Source organism: Hyla sarda, chromosome 3, assembly GCF_029499605.1.
Source record: "Hyla sarda isolate aHylSar1 chromosome 3, aHylSar1.hap1, whole genome shotgun sequence".
NCBI lineage: Eukaryota > Metazoa > Chordata > Amphibia > Anura > Hylidae > Hyla > Hyla sarda.
The window spans coordinates 297,173,862-297,193,238 of NC_079191.1; the positions used below are offsets into that span (position 1 = coordinate 297,173,862).

Here is a 19,377-nt window from a genome sequence, read left to right on the forward strand (position 1 = left end):
CCTCTGGTGTCTTCCAAAAGTAAAAACTTGTCAATTTTATGATGCAAACATAAAGTAGACATATTGTATATGTGAATAAAAAAAAACATTTTGAATATCCATTTTCCTTACAAGCAGAGAGCTTCAAAGTTAGAAAAATGCAAAATTATTAAATTTTTCATAACATTTTGGGATTTTTCACCAAGAAAGGATGCAAGTTACCAAAAAATTTTACCACTTTGTTAAAGTAGAATATGTCACGAAAAAACAATCTCGGAATCAGAATGATAACTAAAAGCATTCCAGAGTTATTAATGTTTAAAGTGACAGTGGTCAGATGTTCAAAAAATGGCCGGGTCCCAAGGTGTAAAATGGCTGGTTCCTTAAGAGGTTAAAATAAGGATCCGTTGACATATGTTGGATGCTAGGAGTTTTAAATGTTATATTTCCGCTCTATCTAAACACTTCAGAGATATACATGGAGGAAGAGTGGATACCCTCTGTTTGATGGGTATCAAAACAATAAATAAATAAATCAGACAGCCTTCATATCTTCACTCCAGGACAGCAGCCGGTTTGTTCCTGTGGCCCAGGCGGTAAAGCTGTTGGGTATGCTGAGAGTGAACTGTAAACTGAACAACATCTATGGAAGCAGATAAAGAGGCATGCTCCGAGGTCAGGTTAGCCAGTTTAGTGTCCACAACCTGTAGCTCAGACTTTATAGAGCTCAATTATTGCTTATAAGACCGCTCTAGCCTCTCCTCAAAGCGCTTCATCTCCTGCCTGTTGGGGAGCAGTTTCATATACTCCTTCCAGTCTCAGTCACAGTCCTGGCAAGAGGTTAATAGAGTAGAAGCAGAGTGAGGAGCAGAAGAACCTCGAGAGCTGGTGAAGGGAAGGGTTGTAGGGCTGAGGGTAGAAGGTGAAGGAGGCTGTGCAGCAGCTGCAGTCTGTGAAGCTGACTTCTTACCCTGAGAGGTAGCCATCAAAAGGACAGGAGAGGCTGTGGTGATAGGTGGTGAAGCTCCTGTGGAAGATGCAGGGGGAGACAGGCAGCCACTGGTAGCAGAAGTGCTGCTGCAGTGTGAAGATGCTGATGGGGAGGACAGCTTGCCGACCAGGCCGCGCCTCCTACCTCTGAGCCAAAAGTCCTTAACACTTGCCCTGGGGGCAGAGGAATGCGCCACCCGGGATGCAGCTGCTGTCTCCGGGACATCTGAGCTAGGGGTGAGCGGTGTTGAAGCTCGTGCACCAGAAAATATGGGATCCACAGACTGTTCTTTTCACCCATATTTCCAGACCCCTGTTTAGTTCCAACTGAGTGATTCTCAGAGGTATTGTCACTTTCCTGGATGATGTCTTTCAGGGGGCAGGGTGTGGAGCCTCATTAGATATTTAAAGGGGTACTCTGGTGCTTCGACATCTTATCCCCTATCCAAAGGATAGGGGATAGGATGCCTGATCGCGGGAGTCCCGCCGCTGGGGCACCCCGTTTGTAATCAGTCCCGAAGTGTGTTCGCTCCGGGACCGATTACCGGCGACTACAGGGCGGGCGGCTTGTAACATCACACCCCCGCCCCCATGTGATGTCATGCTCTGTCCCTCAATGCAAGCCTACGGGAGGGGGTGTGACAGCTATCATGCCCCCTCCCGTAGGATTGCATTGAGAGGCGGAACGTGACATCAGATGGGGGCGGGGGCGTTACGTCACACGCCGCTCACCCAGCCAGCAGAAACATCGCTGTAAGAAATTCACATTATGGATTAAAACTTTTTCTATTTTCACCATATTGGACTTGTGTGCTGCGGATTTCTGTATATCGCTGTGAAGCCTATGGACCCCTAACCAAGGTCCGGTTCTGCATGCACCCATACATACGAAGCTCCAGGAGTGCTGTTTTTCTTTGGATTTCTAGATATCTTTTCTATGTTTCTCCTATTCACTTAGGGAAGAAAATATTTAAATTGCACCTTCACATCGTATAGCGGCATCTAAAAGGGATCTTATAACTAAACTATCCCAGGTGGTCTTAGTGGGGTGGATCGACCCCCCCCCCCAAAGTGCAATCGCATCGGGGCGATCCACTGTGGAGGTAGCCGGAGGGCTTACCTCTCATCCATGGCTGCCCCCATAGATCTGCATTTGATTGAGCCTGCCTTGAGCAGGCTCAACTAAATGAACACAGATCAACGGAGTTGAATAGAATTGCATTGTTCTGAATGAGGAATCTAATAATTCTTCCTAATTAATTGTATTGATTTAAAAGTAAAAAAAAAAAAAAAATCAATAAATAAAAATAAAAGTTTAATAAAACCCTTTAAGGACTCGTTTTTCCATTTTTCCCTCATGACCTTCTAAAAATCATAACTCTTTAAATTTTACATATGATGGCTTATTTTTTGCGCCACCAATTCTACTTTGCAGTGACAGTCATTTTACCAAACAATCCAAATGACATGTTATCTTTATTCTGTAGGTCCATACGGTTAAAATGATACCCTACTTATATAGGTTTGATTTTGTCGTACTTCAGAAAAAAAATCATAACTTCACGCAGGAAAATTTATACATTTAAAATTCTCATCTTCTGACCCCTATAACTTTTTTATTTTTCCGCGTACGGGCCGGTATGAGGAATAATTTTTTGCGCAGTGTTCTGAAGTTTTTATCGGTACCATTTTTGTATTGATCTGACTTTTTGATCACTTTTTATATCATGAAAAAATGAATAAAAAGCAATCAAAAATACGCTATTTTGGACTTTTGAATTTTTTGGCGTGTACGCCATTGACCTTGTGGTTTAATTAACAATATATTTTTATAGTTCTGTGACTTCATAATTTCACTCTAGACCTGCCTTATCTTTATCTGTATTGGTTTTCTCCTTTTTTGGTTGTTTGTCTGTTGTGCTCCTTAGTCTTGTTTCTCTGATGTCTGGTCTTATCTTGTCTTCCCCCCTCTTTTCTCTCTTATTGCTCTACTTTACTTCCTTTATTCTCTGGCTACCGGGATGTTGGATCAGAATTTACTGAAATAAACCACTTCAAACAAGTCAAACAGGTGTGTGTGCGCTCCAATTTTTCTTCTCTTCTGCACATTTGTCATTACAAAGTATAATTGGTCCCGCAAAAAACAAGTCCTCATATGAGTCTGAAGATGGAAAAATAAGAGTTATGGCTATTATAGGGCAAGGAGGAAAAAAAACAAAGTACAGAAACTAACAGAGACCTTATTTACGTACAATTTTGCTTGAAAATATTTCGTCTACCAGGACAAGTGGATTTTAATGAGGGACAAGTAGACTGTGTTCCATTTTAGTCCCGTGGATAAGAATTATTTTTTCTTTTATATTTCCACACCCCTGCAATGTAATGCTAAATAAACTGTCAATGGCATACACCTAAAAAAAATAAAAATAAAAAAGTACCAAAAGTCTAGAACTGTGCATTTTTGGTCACTTCAGAACGGAAGCCCCTGACACCCCCAACCCCCCCCCCCCCCCCCAAAGTTACAAAATTGTGTTTTGTTTTTCAATTTCATCCCACAAATATCTTTTCTTGCCATAAATTTTATTATGAACTGATTGACGTCATTACATAATACAATTGGTGGTGCAAAAAACAAGCCCCAATAAGGGTCTGTAGGTATAAAGTTTATTGTTTTTTCAATTTTAAATGCCTGGGGGTGAAGTTACAGTGCCTGGAGTAAAGTACTTTCCATTTATATCTAAAATGTATATTATGACAGCAACTTGAGCAGACATGCTACATTCTCCACTCTCTCTAGCTGTACCAGACTAAATCAGTTTTTCCACCTACCGGTTAAATTAGTTGCCATTTCCTCTGCAGTCTGGCAAAGCCGAAGCCCTTGCTTTAGAGATCCATCTACATCTATGTAATGGCGGCGTTTGAGATAGCAGGTCACAGCCAACTGAATTTGCTCTGTGCGTACTCTCTTCATGGTCTATGAGAAAGTTTACAAAAGGAAATTAAAATTAAAATAAAAAAATAGAATTCCTCAATATTTTCAAGATCTATGTTCACAGTTATTAATCAATAGTAAATGTCATTGTTTACTTTCTCCCAATCTTGTAAAGAAGATTCACAGTTCGTGAACTAGAGTTTTGTCTTCCAAAATGCTGTACACAACCAAAACAGTTTCTATTTAATGTACCACATTTTTACCGAAAAGTGCATAGAAACAGAAGCCTCCAAAACTTACAAAATGGCGTTTTTCAATTTCACCCAATAAATAATTTTGTTTTCATTTCACCACAGATTTGATGGTCATTTCAAAGGACAATTGGTGGTGCAAATTGGGTCTGTAGGTGGAAAATTGAGAGCATTATGACCATTAGAAGGCGCGAAGGATAAAACATAAGTGCAGAAATGAAATATTTTTGTGACCTTAAAACGGGCACTTTCAGATTCAAAGACTTTTTATATGTTGTACATCTTAGCAAAACATTACCTTTCTAATATACTATAAAAAAAAAAAAAAAAAAAAAAACATATTTCCTTTTTATAGTAATGATGGCTTAAAAATCATAGCTTCGTCCAAGCTGAGGCACAGGCATGGAAAAAGTCCAGTAAGTGAGGGTGGGCTATGCTCTCTCCGGTCTGATAGCACAGAGAAAAAGAGCACATGATTTCTATATAAAGGAAGTACAATTTTCCTATGAAGTATATCGTTAAAGTTAATGGTTTGCCATAATGTACAACTTCTAAAAAGATTTAGTATCCGACAGTGCCTGTTTAACTTGTTGGGGACGGAGGGCGTACAGGTATCCATACGCCCTCAGTCCCCAACAAGTTAAACAGGCACTGTTGGATACAAAATCTTTTTAGAAGTTGTACATTTTGGCAAAACATTAACTTTACTGATATACTTCATAGGAAAATTGTATTTCCTTTATATAGAAATTTCGGATCACCGCATTTCGGATCATCGCAGCTCGCCGGGCTATGATCGGAACGGGATGCCTGCTGAAATCAGGCATCCCGTCACATCGCCCAGGGGGGGTCATGAGACCACTCCATATCGGCGATCGCTGCAAATCGCCGGTCAATTCAGACCGGCGATTTGCAACGATTCCGATCACCACCGCTCGCCAGGCGGTGATCGGAACGGGATGCCTGCTGAAATAATTCAGCAGGCATCCCCGCACATCGCCGGGGGAGGTCCTGAGAAAACACGGCTTACCCCCATATATTTTTTCTGGGGTGTAAGCTTTTTTTTTTTTTGCTTTTTTTCCCCCCTTATTCGCTAACTTTGGCTGGACCAAGTTCCCTAAGAAGAAAAGTCTGGCCACTGTTAGCGAATCACCCACCCAGTTTTTTTGTGGGTTAATCAGTTTTTTTTCCTTTTTTATAGCACCTTTTTTGGTGATTTGCGGTCCGTGCTGTGTGGATGGACCTTACCTGTGTGTGCGCCTGCCCTGACCACTGACAGTAAAATATAAAAGATGACTTTTTTTTTTAGGGTTCAGGCAGGTGCTTTTTTTATTCCCCGCCCCTTTTTGGTGTCTTCTGTGCCCCCTGTCGCCACTGAGCCCTAATCAGTGGCGCACACAACTGGTTAGGTATACGCTCTTTGGCGCAGTTTTTTTTGCATTAGAAGCACACCCTTTTTATTTTATTTTCCTTGTTATGTTTGGTCTAAAGTAGACCCCCCCCCCCCCACACACACACACACATATACATTCCCCCCCCCTTCCCATATGTTTTAGGCAATGGCTCGCACGGCGCTTTCAGCGGAGGCATATGCCTTACTTGCCTCCGACTCTGAAAGAGTCAGCGAGGGCGAGGAAGACCCCACTTTCCTGGTCTCTTCCTCGCTCTCCTCATCATCAAGTTCTGATGATGAGCCCCCAAGGTGGCGGAGCTGCTGCGGTGCGAGACCACAACCCCCCTATGCAACTGACCCTGTGCCCCATACTAGTACTAGCGATCCTGTCCCCAGTACTAGTATGGCAGCCCACCAGGCAACTCCACCGGTGCCTTCTACCGGTGAACCTGTCTGGACTACCCCAGAGAACTTTGAGCCAGTGATTCCTGGGTTTTTTGGAAACCCAGGAATCCAAATTGATATCGCCGGGTTCACTGAAATAGACTTTAGTCAATATTTCAGTGACGACTTTGTCAACATGATGGTGACACAGACAAATCTGTGCACCAAACAGTTTGTCGCTGCTCACCCGGGCTCGATTTTGGCCAGGCCCAATTGCTGGTCTCCAGTAGATGTAACGGAAATGAGGACCTTTTGGGGCCTCGTGCTGCATATGGGCCAGGTCAAAAAGCCTAGTGTCAGGCAGTACTGGAGAGGGGACGTCCTCTACCAGATCCCGCTCTACAGTATGGCCATGGCACAGGAAGGTTTTGAGGCAATAAGGAAATGTTTGCATTTCAATGACAATGCAGCATGTCCTCCCCAAGGCGATTGTGCCAATGACCGCCTGTACAAGATACGGCCGGTCATAGATCACCTTGAGGCCAAGTTTTTGGAGGCCTAAGTTCTCAAGAGAGAGAGAGATCTCAATTGAGGAGTCTCTTATCAGTTTTAAAGGGGAGACTCATGTTCCGCCAATACATCCCATCCAAGCGGGCGAAATATGGCGTGAAGATGTATAAACTCTGTGAGAGTACCTACGGATACACTTTCAAGTTTAGAATATACGAGGGTCGAAATTCCCGCGTTGAACCCGCAGAATGTTCCCCCACTCGGGGTGTCAGTGGGAAAATCATGTGGAACTTTTTGCACCCACTACTAGATAAGTGTTACCACCTTTACGTGGTTCACTTTTATTCTAGTATTCCTCTGTTCAAATCCCTCACCGCCAGATCTACGTCCGCTTGTGGGACCATGCGGAGAACTCAGAGAGGCCTCCCGACCTATCCCCTCCAGGCAGCAATCCCCAGGGGTGAGTGCCGTGGCTTTTCCCATGAAAACCTGTTGTGCGGCACCGGTCACCGGTCCTCAAGCCTGATTGTATTCTGGACTACAATCAGTATATGGGGGGAGTTGATCTTTCTGCCATATAATGCCATTCGCAAAACGCGGACATGGTACAAAAAGGTTGCAATCAACATGGTCCAGGTTTCCATGTACAATGCATTTGTACTATACCGGAGCGCTGACAACACAGGGAGATTTCTCAAGTTCTAGGAGGTGCTCATAAAAGGCCCTGATCTTTGGCGGTCAGGGGGGGGGGGGGAGCGGCCTCAAGCACTTCCGGAACTGGAAGTGCCAGGATCGTCCCTGGCCAACACTTTCCAGGTGAGATCCCTCACACTGGAAAGAAGGGGCGATCCCAGAAAAAAAATGCAGAGTGTGTTGCAGGAGGGGGATTTGGAAGTACACAGTCCTAGCATATCAGCTGGAAAATTGCAATTTTAATTTTTCCAAAAATACATTTCATCCATACATGGAAAATAAATTTAAGACACACCTGACTGTTCCAAATGTCCACTTTACCCCTATAAAGATTCCTCAGGGGTTGTACTTTCTGTAATGGTGTCACATGTGGGTGTTCCTTTCTTTTATTTTCCTCTGAATGTATGTAACAGTCAGCTACTGATCTGCCATATCTGCCTGATGAAGACCCCTGTCCGGGGTTGAAACGCGTTGCCTTTTATGTTTCAATAAATGCATATCTATCTACCCATGGACTAGCGCCGTCATTGAGGGAGAACACCTTTTCAATTTTCTACCTATGCCTCGTTACCAGTGAGACTGACGTCACCCCGGGAAGTTCCTCGTGGCAGCTGTCCGGCTATTCATTCATTCCAGATGCCACTGTAGGTGTTGTGCTCTTAGCGCAACACCCAAGTGTAAGGACCCATTTTGCTTTTATCTTGTACCATTTACCTAGACGGTCCTCACTAGGTGCGCACCTTTTGTTGCTTTTTATCTCTTTTCATTAATCAAATAATCATAGCTCTATGAGTCTTGATCTCTGTTATGTGCCTGCACAGCATGTTACGTCCACATAAGGGGTATTTTTTTTACTCAGGAGAAATTGGGTTAAAAATTTTCAGGGATTTTTAACCCTTGTTAAATTAGCAACATTTTTGGTAACAACAGCATTTTAGTGGGAAAAAAAAAAAAAACACTTTGGTTTTACAGCCCACTGATCCAAAAACCTATGAGGTGTAAATACTCACTGTACCCCTTGTTATGTTCCTTGAGGGGTGTCATTTCAAAATTCAGGTCACTTGCCATGGGGTTTTTATTTTTATTTTTTATTTATTTATTCATTTTTTAGGTCAGAACCTCTGCCATTACAGGGCAAATCCCACCTTAGGCCTCAAAGGTGCTCGGTGCTCTCTCACTCATTATTCCAGTTGTGCACCCACACAGCATGTTACATCTACATATGTGGTATTTCCTTACTCGGGACAAATTTGGCTCCAAACTTTGGGAGGCTTTTTCTCCTATAATCCCAGCTAAAAATTAAAAATTTTGTGTAACAGTAGCAATCCACTGCTAAAAATCAGATTTTTAATTATTACGGCTCACTGTTCAAAAAACCTGTGAGTTGTGAATACTCACTGTACCCCTTGTTACTAGTGATGAGCGGCATTGGCCATATTCAAAATTAGTGATATTTCGCTAATCTATAGACGAATATTCATACTATTTTTGTGAATTTCGCGTATTTGTTATATTCGCATGTGCGAATATTTGCATATGCGAATATTCGCATATTCAAGTATTTGAGGAAGAAAACAGTGAGGGGGTGGGTAACTTCACAAGAGAAAAGAAGGAATATGCGAATATTCACATATGCGAGCGAATATTCGCAAATGCAGAAAACGAATATTCGCAATTTCGAATATATAGCAAATATATTCGCAATATTCGCGAATTCGTGATAAAAATCCAAGTGCCCTACACTACTTGTTACTTTCCTTGAGGGGTGTACTTTCCAAAAAAGATGACACAGTTGTGGGGGATTCTCTGTTCTGCCACCATGGAGGTACTGAAAATGCACATGGCCCCCAATTACAATTCCAGTCAAAATAGCGCTCCTCTTCTGAGAGACCTGTAGTGCGCTCACTGAGCAATTTAGGTCAACATATAAAAAGGTATTTACTAGGGATGTCCCGATACAGATACTAGTATTGGTATTGGGGCAGATACTCGGCATTTGCAAGGTATCGGGGACATTAAACGATGTTTAGTGTCCCCGATACCATGTCCGATAACTGCTGCTGTGCGGCCCCGCTTCGCTGTCCCTTTCTTCCGATCGAATCATGGTGTTCCATGGAGGAGCATGTGACACACACATCACTCCTCCTCCCCTGCGCCCAGCGTAACACTACTGAGGAAGAAGAGTAACGTGTATGTCACGTGCTCCCCCATAGGACGCCATGAAGCAATCGGGAGAACGGGACATCGTAGGGGCAACACCCGAGGACAACCGCAGGTGAGCTGTCTACAAGAGGGGGAGGCTTCTGTCTATAAGGGGGAGCTGCTGTCTACAAGGAGGGGGGGCACTGTCTACAAGGTGGGGGCTGTCTATGAGGGGTAAAAGAGGAGGTGCTGTCTACAAGGGGGGGCCTGTCTACAAGGGGGGGCCCTGTCTACAAGGGGGGTGCAACTAATGTCTGCAGCTATCTATACTACCTACAAGGGGATACTACCTACTATTAAAAGGCAATCTTAAAGCAGAGTCACCTGCACTAACTTGAATTTATAGGTTGACAATGCAGGTTTCTGGTTTCTACCACTGCTCACCATGTGAACGTCAGCGCAATCGATCTGGAGACATCGGTCTCTCGTCAACGCAAATTCCCTGTTCTGTCCAATGGAGAAGAGAGAGATCTTGGCTCATACTTCAGCAACTGCCTCCATAGCACACAAGAAGGAACCCACATATCAGCACGGTAATCAGCGCCAGAAACTGGGTCACCCTGGTGTAAGATTGCCTTTTAAAATAAAAGTACTCGTACTTGGTATCAGCGAGCACTAGAATTAAAGTATCGGTACCCGTACTCTGTCTTATAAAAATGGTATCTGGACATCCCTAGTATTTACTTATTCATGAGAAATTGGGCTACAAATTTTGGGGGGATTTTTGTTCAAATACACTAAGTTAAAATGAAAAATTTGGGGTAATAAGAATTTTCGTGTTTAAAATCAAATTTTTCACTTTTACAACCCACTGTTCAATAAACCAATGAGGTATAAGTTCTTCCTGTAATGCTCATTACGTTACTTGAGGGGTGTGGTTTCCAAAACGGTGTCACATGTGGGGGGGGGGGGGGGGGGGTTCTTCTGTTCTGGAACCATGGGGGCTTTGTAAATGTACATTAACCCCAACATCAATTACAGCTAAATTCTCTCTCTTACAGCCAAACAGCGCTCCTCTTCTGAGACCTGTAGTGTGCTCGCCGATCAATTTATGTCCATATGAGGTATTTACTTATTAATGCGAAATTGGACTACAAATTTTGGGGGGATTTTTGTTCAATTACACGTTGTTAAAATGAAAAATTTGGGGTAACAAGAATTTTAGTGTTAAAAATGTTTTTTTCACTTTTACAACCCACTGTTCAATAAACCAGTGAGGTATAAGTTCTTACTGTAATGTTTATTACGTTCCTTGAGGGGTGTAGTTTCCAAAATAGTATGCCATGTGTTTTTTTTTGTGTGTTTGTTTTTTTTGCTGTTCTGGCACCATGTAGGCTTCCTAAATGCAACATGCCCCCCAAAAACCATTTCAGCAAAATTCTCTTTCAAAAAGCGAAATTTTGCTGAGCATTGTAGTGCACCAGTAGAGCACTTAACGTCCACATATGGGGTGTTTTCTTAAATCATGAGAAATTGGGCTTTAAATTTTGGGGTCTGTTTTGTCCTATTGCCCCTTGTGAAAAAAAATTAAGGGTAACACCATGATTTTAGTGATAAAAAACAAATTTTCTAGGGGGGCCTGGCTAGCGCCAGACATGAGCGGTCGCACAGAGCTGTAGCTCCCGCTCTCGCGCCCGTACACAGCAGAATCCTGCACTTATCCTGGCCCACTTCTCGGTCCAGATTTGATCGCAGGCACTGGGGATGCCCCCTAAACTGGACCCAGCCCGGAACAAAGGCGGGACTGTCGTGGAGAAGCTCCGGGAGTTTGCCAGGGAACAGCCCCAAGATGGCGCCCACTTCGCACACTCCTCAGCAAGACACCAGCTGGGGTCCTCTCCTTCTAGCGCTGGGACTCCTGCTGCAGGGGAGAAGGCTCCTGAATTAACCACTCAGTTGCTGGAGGCGATAACCTCCTGCCAGACCACGCTCACAGGCAAGCTGGAGGAGGTGAAGATAGATGTGGGGCTACTCAGGCAAGATATGCAGGCCCTGAGGAAGAGGGTTACCCATGCTGAGGACAGGATTTCCACTATAGAGGACACCCTGGCACCTGTACCTGCCTCATTGACTGATATGTCCTCACAGCTGGAATTATGCTGGCAAAAGGCAGATGATCTTGAAAACAGGCTGAGAAGAAATAATATACGTATCATTGGGTTGCCGGAATGATCTGAGGGCACTACCCCAGGGGCCTTTGTGTAGCGGTGGTTAAAGGACTCCTCTGATGCGCCATTCTCTATTGCCTTCACTGTGGCAATGACTATTAAAAAGAAGTCGCTAGTTTTTTTCTCAGATCTGTAGGTTTAACCCGCAGGTTGTCTGTCTCCAAGAGACCCACATGATTCCAGACAACTTGCGGGTATTCAGTAAACCGTGGATTAAGTGGGTGGGGCATTCGTGTCAGTCCACTTATTCATGTGGGGTCTCCCTGTTAATACATAGGTCATTGCAGTGGAAGGTGGACAAAACACGGGTAGATTCTATGGGTCGCTATGTATTTGTGCATGCTTTCATTAATAATATTCCCTTTGTTTTACAAGGTATTTACAACCACCCTCCGGCCACATTGGAGGTGCTAAATCAGGCGGCCACCTTTGCTGCGGCATTCCATCATGCTCGGGTGTTAAGCTTGGATTACTATAATTTAACCCCCGGCGCTGCGCTGGATTGCCTTCATGGGACAACACCACTGTCTCCATTGTCCGCTCCTACTCCTCTGGCCTCCCTCCTGTCTGAGGTAGGCTGGTTAGATATATACAGGTGTAAATTTCCTCGCCCTTTACAATACTCTTGTTTCTCCATCGGAAGCAACTCCTTTCACATATTGATCTGGCGTGTTGAAATCCCTCCTTTTACGCGCTGGTCACACATACCTCTCGAGGCCCATGCTATCTCCGATCATTCCCCTTTACTGGTGGAGATAGTCGTCCTCCCAGGAGACATATGTTTGTAGATGGAAAGTGCATCCTTTTTGGTTACAGTTAACTGGCCCACATGATCGGACACCTGACCAGCTCCAAACCCTCCTAGCCGTAAATCAACCCTCTGGGGCTGCTGACCTCTTGTGGGAAACACTTAAAGCTTATCTCCGTGGTTGCTTGAAATCCACAATTTCCTTTATTAAGAGGGAGACTGCTCTTAGGAAGACTGAGTTGGCCCGCACCTGTTCTGATTTGGAGGCTGCATATGTAGCTGACCCTACAGAGGCCAACAAGCATTCCTGGCTTACTACTGGTCGTCAGTACATGCTTCATCTTAATGAAAAAATTAATCAAATTATTATTTTCTAAACAAATTTTATTTTGAACATGGCAACCATTCCAGTAAATTGTTGGCCAACCTGGTTAAGCAGAATCAGGCGCCCCCCAACCCCCCCCCCGATCCTTAAAATTAGTCCTGAGACTGGACAGGTATTGGTAGACAATTTGTTGATTGCTCATCGCTTTGCTCAATTCCATTCCTCCTTATATTCCTCTCGGGTGCAGTACTCCCCTGGGGACTTGTCCTCGTTTTTAGACACTATTCAGATCCCGGTGTTGGCCGCTGACTGTCTCCTTCTTGAACTCTCCTATCACAGTTAAAAAGAGATATCTAATGCTATTGGGGGATATGCAGAGTGGTAAGGCGCCCAGCCCAGACGGCCTGCCAGTGGAGGTTTATTCCCGGTGTTTTACAGACACCTTTAAAAGACATGTATAACTTTGCCTTTAAGGCCGGCCGCCTTCCACCTACTTTGTATGATGCTAATGTGGTAGTTCTCCTAAAACCGGATAAGGACCCGCTTGAGTGTGGCTCTTGTAGACCCATTTCTTTAGTTAATGTGGATTATACAATTATTACTAAAGTACTTGCCAACAGGTTGAATAAGGTTATACTTTCTATTATTCATTGGGATCAAACAGGCTTTATGCCCGGTAAATCTACCTCTGAGAACATCTGGAGGGTCCAGGTCGCAATCCAAATTGGGGGCGGGGCACTTAATGAGGACAGGGCCTTGGCCTCTCTTGATGCAGCCAAGGCGTTCGATTCCGTAGAATGGGTATACCTTGCTGAGGTCCTGGCTCGTTTTGGCTTTGACCCCCGTTTCATAAAATGGGTGTATCATATATTCATTGCCTCGGCCCGAGTTCTTGTTAATGGTCTCCTTTCGGAACAGATTGCTCTGGGTAGGGGGACTCGTCAGGGGTGTCCACTGTCGCAGTTACTTTTTGCGGTGGAGCCCTTGGCCCTTCTCCTTCGTCAGGACCCGCTATATTCTGGCATCCCTATAGCTTGGAGGGAGGACCGCCTCGGTCTATACGCATTTGATCTGATTCTGTTTATTTCCCGGCCTAGTGAAACACTCCCTTATGCAATCTCTGTGATAGATCAGTTTGGGGATTTTTCTGGCCTCCGCATTAACTGGACGAAATCTGCTTACATGCCTCTCTGGCAGAGACCTGGTCCCTCCACTCTCTGTGGTATGACTATGTCCAGGTATTTAAACTGTGAGACCATGGGGGCTTCCTAAATGCGACATGTTAACAAAAAACCATTCCAACAAAATTCTATCTCCAAAATCGCAAAGCTGCTCCTTCCCTTCTGAGCCATGTTGTGCACCAGCAGAGCATTTAACATCCACATATGAGGTATTGCCATACTTGAGAGAAATTGGGCTACATTTAAGAGCATCTTTCTCCTTTTACCCCTTGTAAAAAGTCTAAAAATGGGGCTACAAGAACATGTTCGTGTAAAAAAATTCGATTTTGATTTTTTCCCTCCACTTTGCTGCTATTGCTGTGAAACACCTAAAGGGTTAAAGTTTCTGAATGTCATTTTGAATACTTTGAGGGGTGCACTTTTCAAAATGGGGTGTTTCTTACAGAACGGCCCCTCAAATCCACTTCAACCTTAACTGGTGCCTGAAAAAAATCATATTTTGAATTTTTTATGGAAATCTGGAAAATTGCTGCTTTCATTTGAAGCCCTCTAATGTCTTCAAAAAGTTAAAAACATGTCAACTTTATGATGCATACATAAAGTAGACATATTGTATATGTGAATAAAGATATAATTTATTTGGAATGTCTATTTTCCTTACAAGCAGAGAGTTTCAAAGTTTGAAAAATGCTAAATTTTCATGAAATTTTGGAATTTTTCACCAAGAAATGATGCAAGTAAAGCCGAAAATTTACCACTAAAAGTAGAATATGTCACAAAAAAAACAATCTCTGAATCAGAATGAAAAGTAAGAGCATCCCAGAGTTATTGATGCTTAACGTGACAGTGGTCAGAATTGCAAAAAATGCTCCCGTCCTTGGGGTTATAATGGGCTCAGTCCCCAAGGAACTGCCATGATGATGATTGTAGATGTTTGGTAGGCTGAGCTAAAGGTGGCTGAAAAAAATAAAATAAAAACTACCAGGCACAACCTGTGGACAGGAAAGCAGCAGCATTTTTCTAATTTTGGACAATCCCTTACCTGGAGATGACCTCATTGGGCAGACTAGATGGGCCAAATGGTTCTCATCTGCCGACACATTCTGTGTGTTTCAGGAGCTAAGCTTGCTTCAAACAGGGATGTGGAAATCCTATCGCCCGACGCCCGGGACAAGTAGTTTTGGGCGCAGGGCAGGTACATTTTTCATACATTTAGCCCTGTATCGGGCTAGCAGGGCCGGACCGACTTCGGAAATCTCACCTCGCACTTAGAGTGTATGGAGGGGCGGCGGCCCCCAGCGGATTTCAGTAGCCGGGGGATGCTGCTCAGAGAACCCACCCCGTGCCCCAGTCTGTCCTCCTTCACACACACACACACACACACACACACACACACACACACAAATCCTCCCCGTGCAGTCTGTCCTCCTCACACACAGCAGTCATTATGGAGGTGAAGGAGCTGTGCACGGATGTCCTCTCTCCCCTCCCCCCACTCTGTGTTTTCCCCGGGCAAACCTGCAGCCTCCCTGTGGTAGATGAGGTCCTGAGGAGATCGAGAAGGGGGAGGGGGATTGAGCTGTGTGTGGGGGAGGGAGGAGCTGTGTACCGAGATGTGTTCGTCCTTGCTCTCTCCCTGCTTCTTGTTTAATGTAGAAGAAAGTGAGTGTGAAGCTCAGGTGAGGCGGCAGAGCATGCAGGCGGCGGGAAGGGTGGTTGTACATGTATGTAATGTATAATTAGATGGGGTGTATCAGCGGCGGGTGTATGTATTATGTGTGCATACGTATGGTGTACAGTGGTCCCTCAACATACGATGGTAATTCGTTCCAAACGACCCATCGTTTGTCGAATCCATCATCATATGTTGAGGGACCCGTGCAATGTAAAGTATAGGAAGCTGTACTCACCTGTCCCCGCCACTCCGGACCAGGTCCTCACCGCTCCCGATGCTGTCCTGCTGCTCCGGTGTCTTCTTCGCGATCCTCCGGCTTCTTCCGAATCTTCTGCAGGGTCCGGGCCTCGCTTTCTGGTGATGTTATTACGCTGCTGCGCCGGCGTGGCATGCGTAGTGACGTAATAACGACGCCAGAAAGCGAGGCCCGGACCCTGGAGAAGATGCAGAAGACGCCGGAGGATCGCGAAGTGGACCCGGAGCAGCGGGAATAGGTAGGCGAACCTGCCCGGGATGCTTAAACTGCTATCCGACAGCGGCTTAAGCATTTTGCGCTGTCGGATAGCAGTTAATGCGATGGCCCCGACATATAAAAGCATCGTATGTCGATGCTGACATCGACATGCGATGGCCTCTGAGAGGCCATCGTATGTCGATTTTATCATATGTCGGGGCCATCGCAGGTCGGGGGGTTACTGTATATGTATGGTTTGAGTATGTGTGAATGATGTCTGTGTGTGATGTGTGTATGTATGATGTGTGTGTATGATGTCTGTGTATGTGTGTATGTAATGTATGATGGGGCAGTGGCGGGTGTATGTATGATGTGTCTGTATGTATGTATGTATGTATATACTGTATAATATAGGGGGCAGTGGCCGGTGTATGTATGATATGTGTATGCATGTATGTTTTGTACAGGGGCGGACTGACAAGTGCTGCTGCCAGTTGTGCAATTTTTTTTTATTGGCTTCTGGCCACCCACACTAAATTGCGCCCCCAGAATCCCACCCCTTCATACTCACCCGACGACCAAGAGCCCCACGGATGCACGCAAACACGCCCGAACCAAAACTACAACTTCCAAAATGTTGCACCATAACCTAAACTGTAGAACTATAAAGTGCAACATGCTGGGAGTTGTAGTTTTGGTTCAGGTCAGCTGCATAGCCATAGGATGCATCAGGGCATGCTGGGTGTTTCAGTTACTAACTGTAATTCCCAGTATTCCTTGACAATCTAAAACAATCTAAAACAATCTAAAACTGTAAAATATACATGCCAGTTAGCTCAGGGGGGCTGATCGGGACTAGGGATCGACCGATATCGTTTTTTTAGGGCAGATACCGATAATCTGTGGAGGTTAGGGCCGATAGCTTATACCGATATTCCGGTATAAGTTATCGGCTATTTATCCCCCTGCGACACCGCTGCAGATCATTGTTTTAAAGCGGGCGCTTTAAATCAATGCACTGCAGTGGCTTTTGCGGTGCCATAGGCCGCTGCCGCCACCACCCGCTTCTCTCCCCCTGCCTGTCTGGGGGTCCTGAGACCTATCACCGCCACCGCGCCGCACCGCGCCTTGGGGGGCCTCCAGCTGTTGCAAAACTACTACTCCCATTATGCCTGGACAGCCAACGGCTGTCCGGGCATGCTGGGAGTAGTACTTTTGCAACAGCTGGAGGGGCCTACTGTAGGTATAGTAAATTATACAGATACGTGTCCATCCCAGAACCCTGACTCACCTTCCCAGTTGCTGCAGGGACCGTCCGGGGAGGGTGGCCCATCCATCCTTCCTGTAGTGTCCGGCGGCATTTCGGGTGGAGGGTGAAACGGTCCTGGCTGTCCTTCTCCGGGGATCCTCTTCTCCACTACGGGCAGGCTGCGGCCTAGTAACGATGCATAGACGCCGCTGCGCAGCGACGCACCTGACGTCATGGCGTAGCGGCGTCTATGCAGCGTACTAGGCCAAAGCCTGCCCGGAGTGGAGAAGAGGACCCCCGGAGAAGGACAGCCCGGACCAGTTCACCCTCCACCCGGAATGCCGCCGGACACTACAGGAAGGATGGATGGCCCGGACCACCCCCATTACGGGTAAGTTTAATTTTTTTTATTGACTCGAAGGGTGGGGGAGGGGCCCGACCGGTATAGCGGTATGGGCAAAAATACATACCGTGGGAGAAAAAAAAAAAAACTGTATCCGATTCATACCGGTATACCGCCCAGCACTACGGTGGGGGGTGCGACGCGGTGCGGTGGGTCGGTGGGGGGCATTATCGGCAAGGTAATTGCCGATACCGATAATGCCCAAAATCGTGATTATCAGCCGATATCGGCCAAACCGATAATCGGTCGATCCCTAATCGGGACCAATGCAGTGCAGCATCCAAATAATTTAAGACAGACAGGTCACTTAACCTCCTCCATGCTGTTAGATTGGCACTCTGGGTATACAGGCAGTGCTGATAACATTAATCAATTCTATAATATGTCATAGCTATGAATAGCGATTGCAATTAAAAAAGATTGCAAGTAATATTCCCTTACAGGGATTAAATAGTGAAGGAAATAAAAGAAATAAATTTGACTAACCCCCCCCCCCCCCATAAAAGTTTACCAAACCCCATTTTTCAAATAAATTGAAAAAAAAAAAAAAACATTTGGTATCGCCACGTGTAGAAGTGTCTAAACTTAAAATATATCAATTAACCCCTTTAGGACCAGGCCATTTTACACCTCAGGACCAGAGCGTTTTTTGCACATCTGACCACTGTCACTTTAAACATTAATAACTCTGGAATGCTTTTAGTTATCATTCTGATTCAGAGATAGTTTTTTCGTGACATATTCTACTTTAACATAGTGGTAAAATTTTATGGTAACTTGCATCCTTTCTTGGTGAAAAATCCCAAAATTTGATGAAAAAATTGAAAATTTTGTATTTTTTTAACTTTGAAGCTCTCTGCTTGTAAGGTAAATGAATATTCCAAATAAAAAAAAATTTATTCACATTTTCAATATGTCTACTTTATGTTTGCATCATAAAATTGGCGTTTTTACTTTTGGAAGACATCAGGAGGGCTTCAAAGTTCAGCAGCAATTTTAAAATTTTTCACAAAATTTTAAAACTCACTATTTTTAAGGGACCAGTTCAGGTTTGAAATGGATTTGAAGGGTATTCATATTAGAAATACCCCACAAATTACCCCATTATAAAAACTGCACCCCCCAAAGTATTCAAAATGACATTCAATCAGCGTTTTAACCATTTAAGTGTTTCACAGGAATAGCAGCAAAGTGAAGGAGAAAATTCACAATCTTCATTTTTTACACTCGCATGTAGACCCAATTTTTGAATTTTTACAAGGGGTAAAAGGAGAAAATGTATACTTTTATTTGTAGCCCAATTTCTCTCGAGTAAGCACATACCTCATATGTCTATGTAAAGTGTTCGGTGGGCACAGTAGAGGGCGAAGGAGCGACAAGGGGATTTTGGAGAGTACGTTTTTCTGAAATGGTTTTTGGGGGGCATGTCGCATTTAGGAAGCCCCTATGGGGCCAGAACAGCCAAAAAAAAAAAAAAAACACATGGCATACCATTTTGGAAACTAGACCCCTTGAGGAACGTAACAAGGAATAAAGTGAGCCTTAAAGGAGTAGTCAAGTGGTGATTCAGTGGTGAGCAACTTATCCCCTATCCTAAGGATAGGGGATAAGATGCAGATCGCGGGGGGTCCGACCCCTGGGGCCCCCCGCGATCTCCTGTACGGAGCCCCAACAGCCCGCTGGAAGGGGGCGTGTCGACCTCCGCACGAGGCGGCGGCCGACACGCCCCCTCAATACAACTCTATGGCAGAGCCGAAGCGCTGCCTTCGGCAATCTCCGGCTCTGCCATAGAGATGTATTGAGGGGGCGTGTCGGCCGCCGCCTCGTGCGGGGGTCGACA

At 44.8% G+C, this 19,377-nt stretch overlaps 1 protein-coding gene across 6 annotated transcripts in view; it reads right to left on the reverse strand.

Annotated features, from left to right (window-relative positions):
- Positions 1–19,377, reverse strand: part of TAF5L (TATA-box binding protein associated factor 5 like) — a 170,833-nt gene that overhangs the window by 123,007 nt on the left and 28,449 nt on the right. For 5 of the 6 annotated variants that reach the window (XM_056566925.1, XM_056566923.1, XM_056566922.1 and 2 more), the window contains exon 2: positions 3,799–3,943. In XM_056566925.1, the coding sequence (XP_056422900.1) occupies positions 3,799–3,940 (142 nt within the window). In that variant the 5' untranslated portion in view covers positions 3,941–3,943. Of the gene's footprint in view, positions 1–3,798; positions 3,944–4,201; positions 4,302–19,377 lie in introns of all 6 variants that reach the window. The other variant, XM_056566926.1, reaches the window with a different exon arrangement.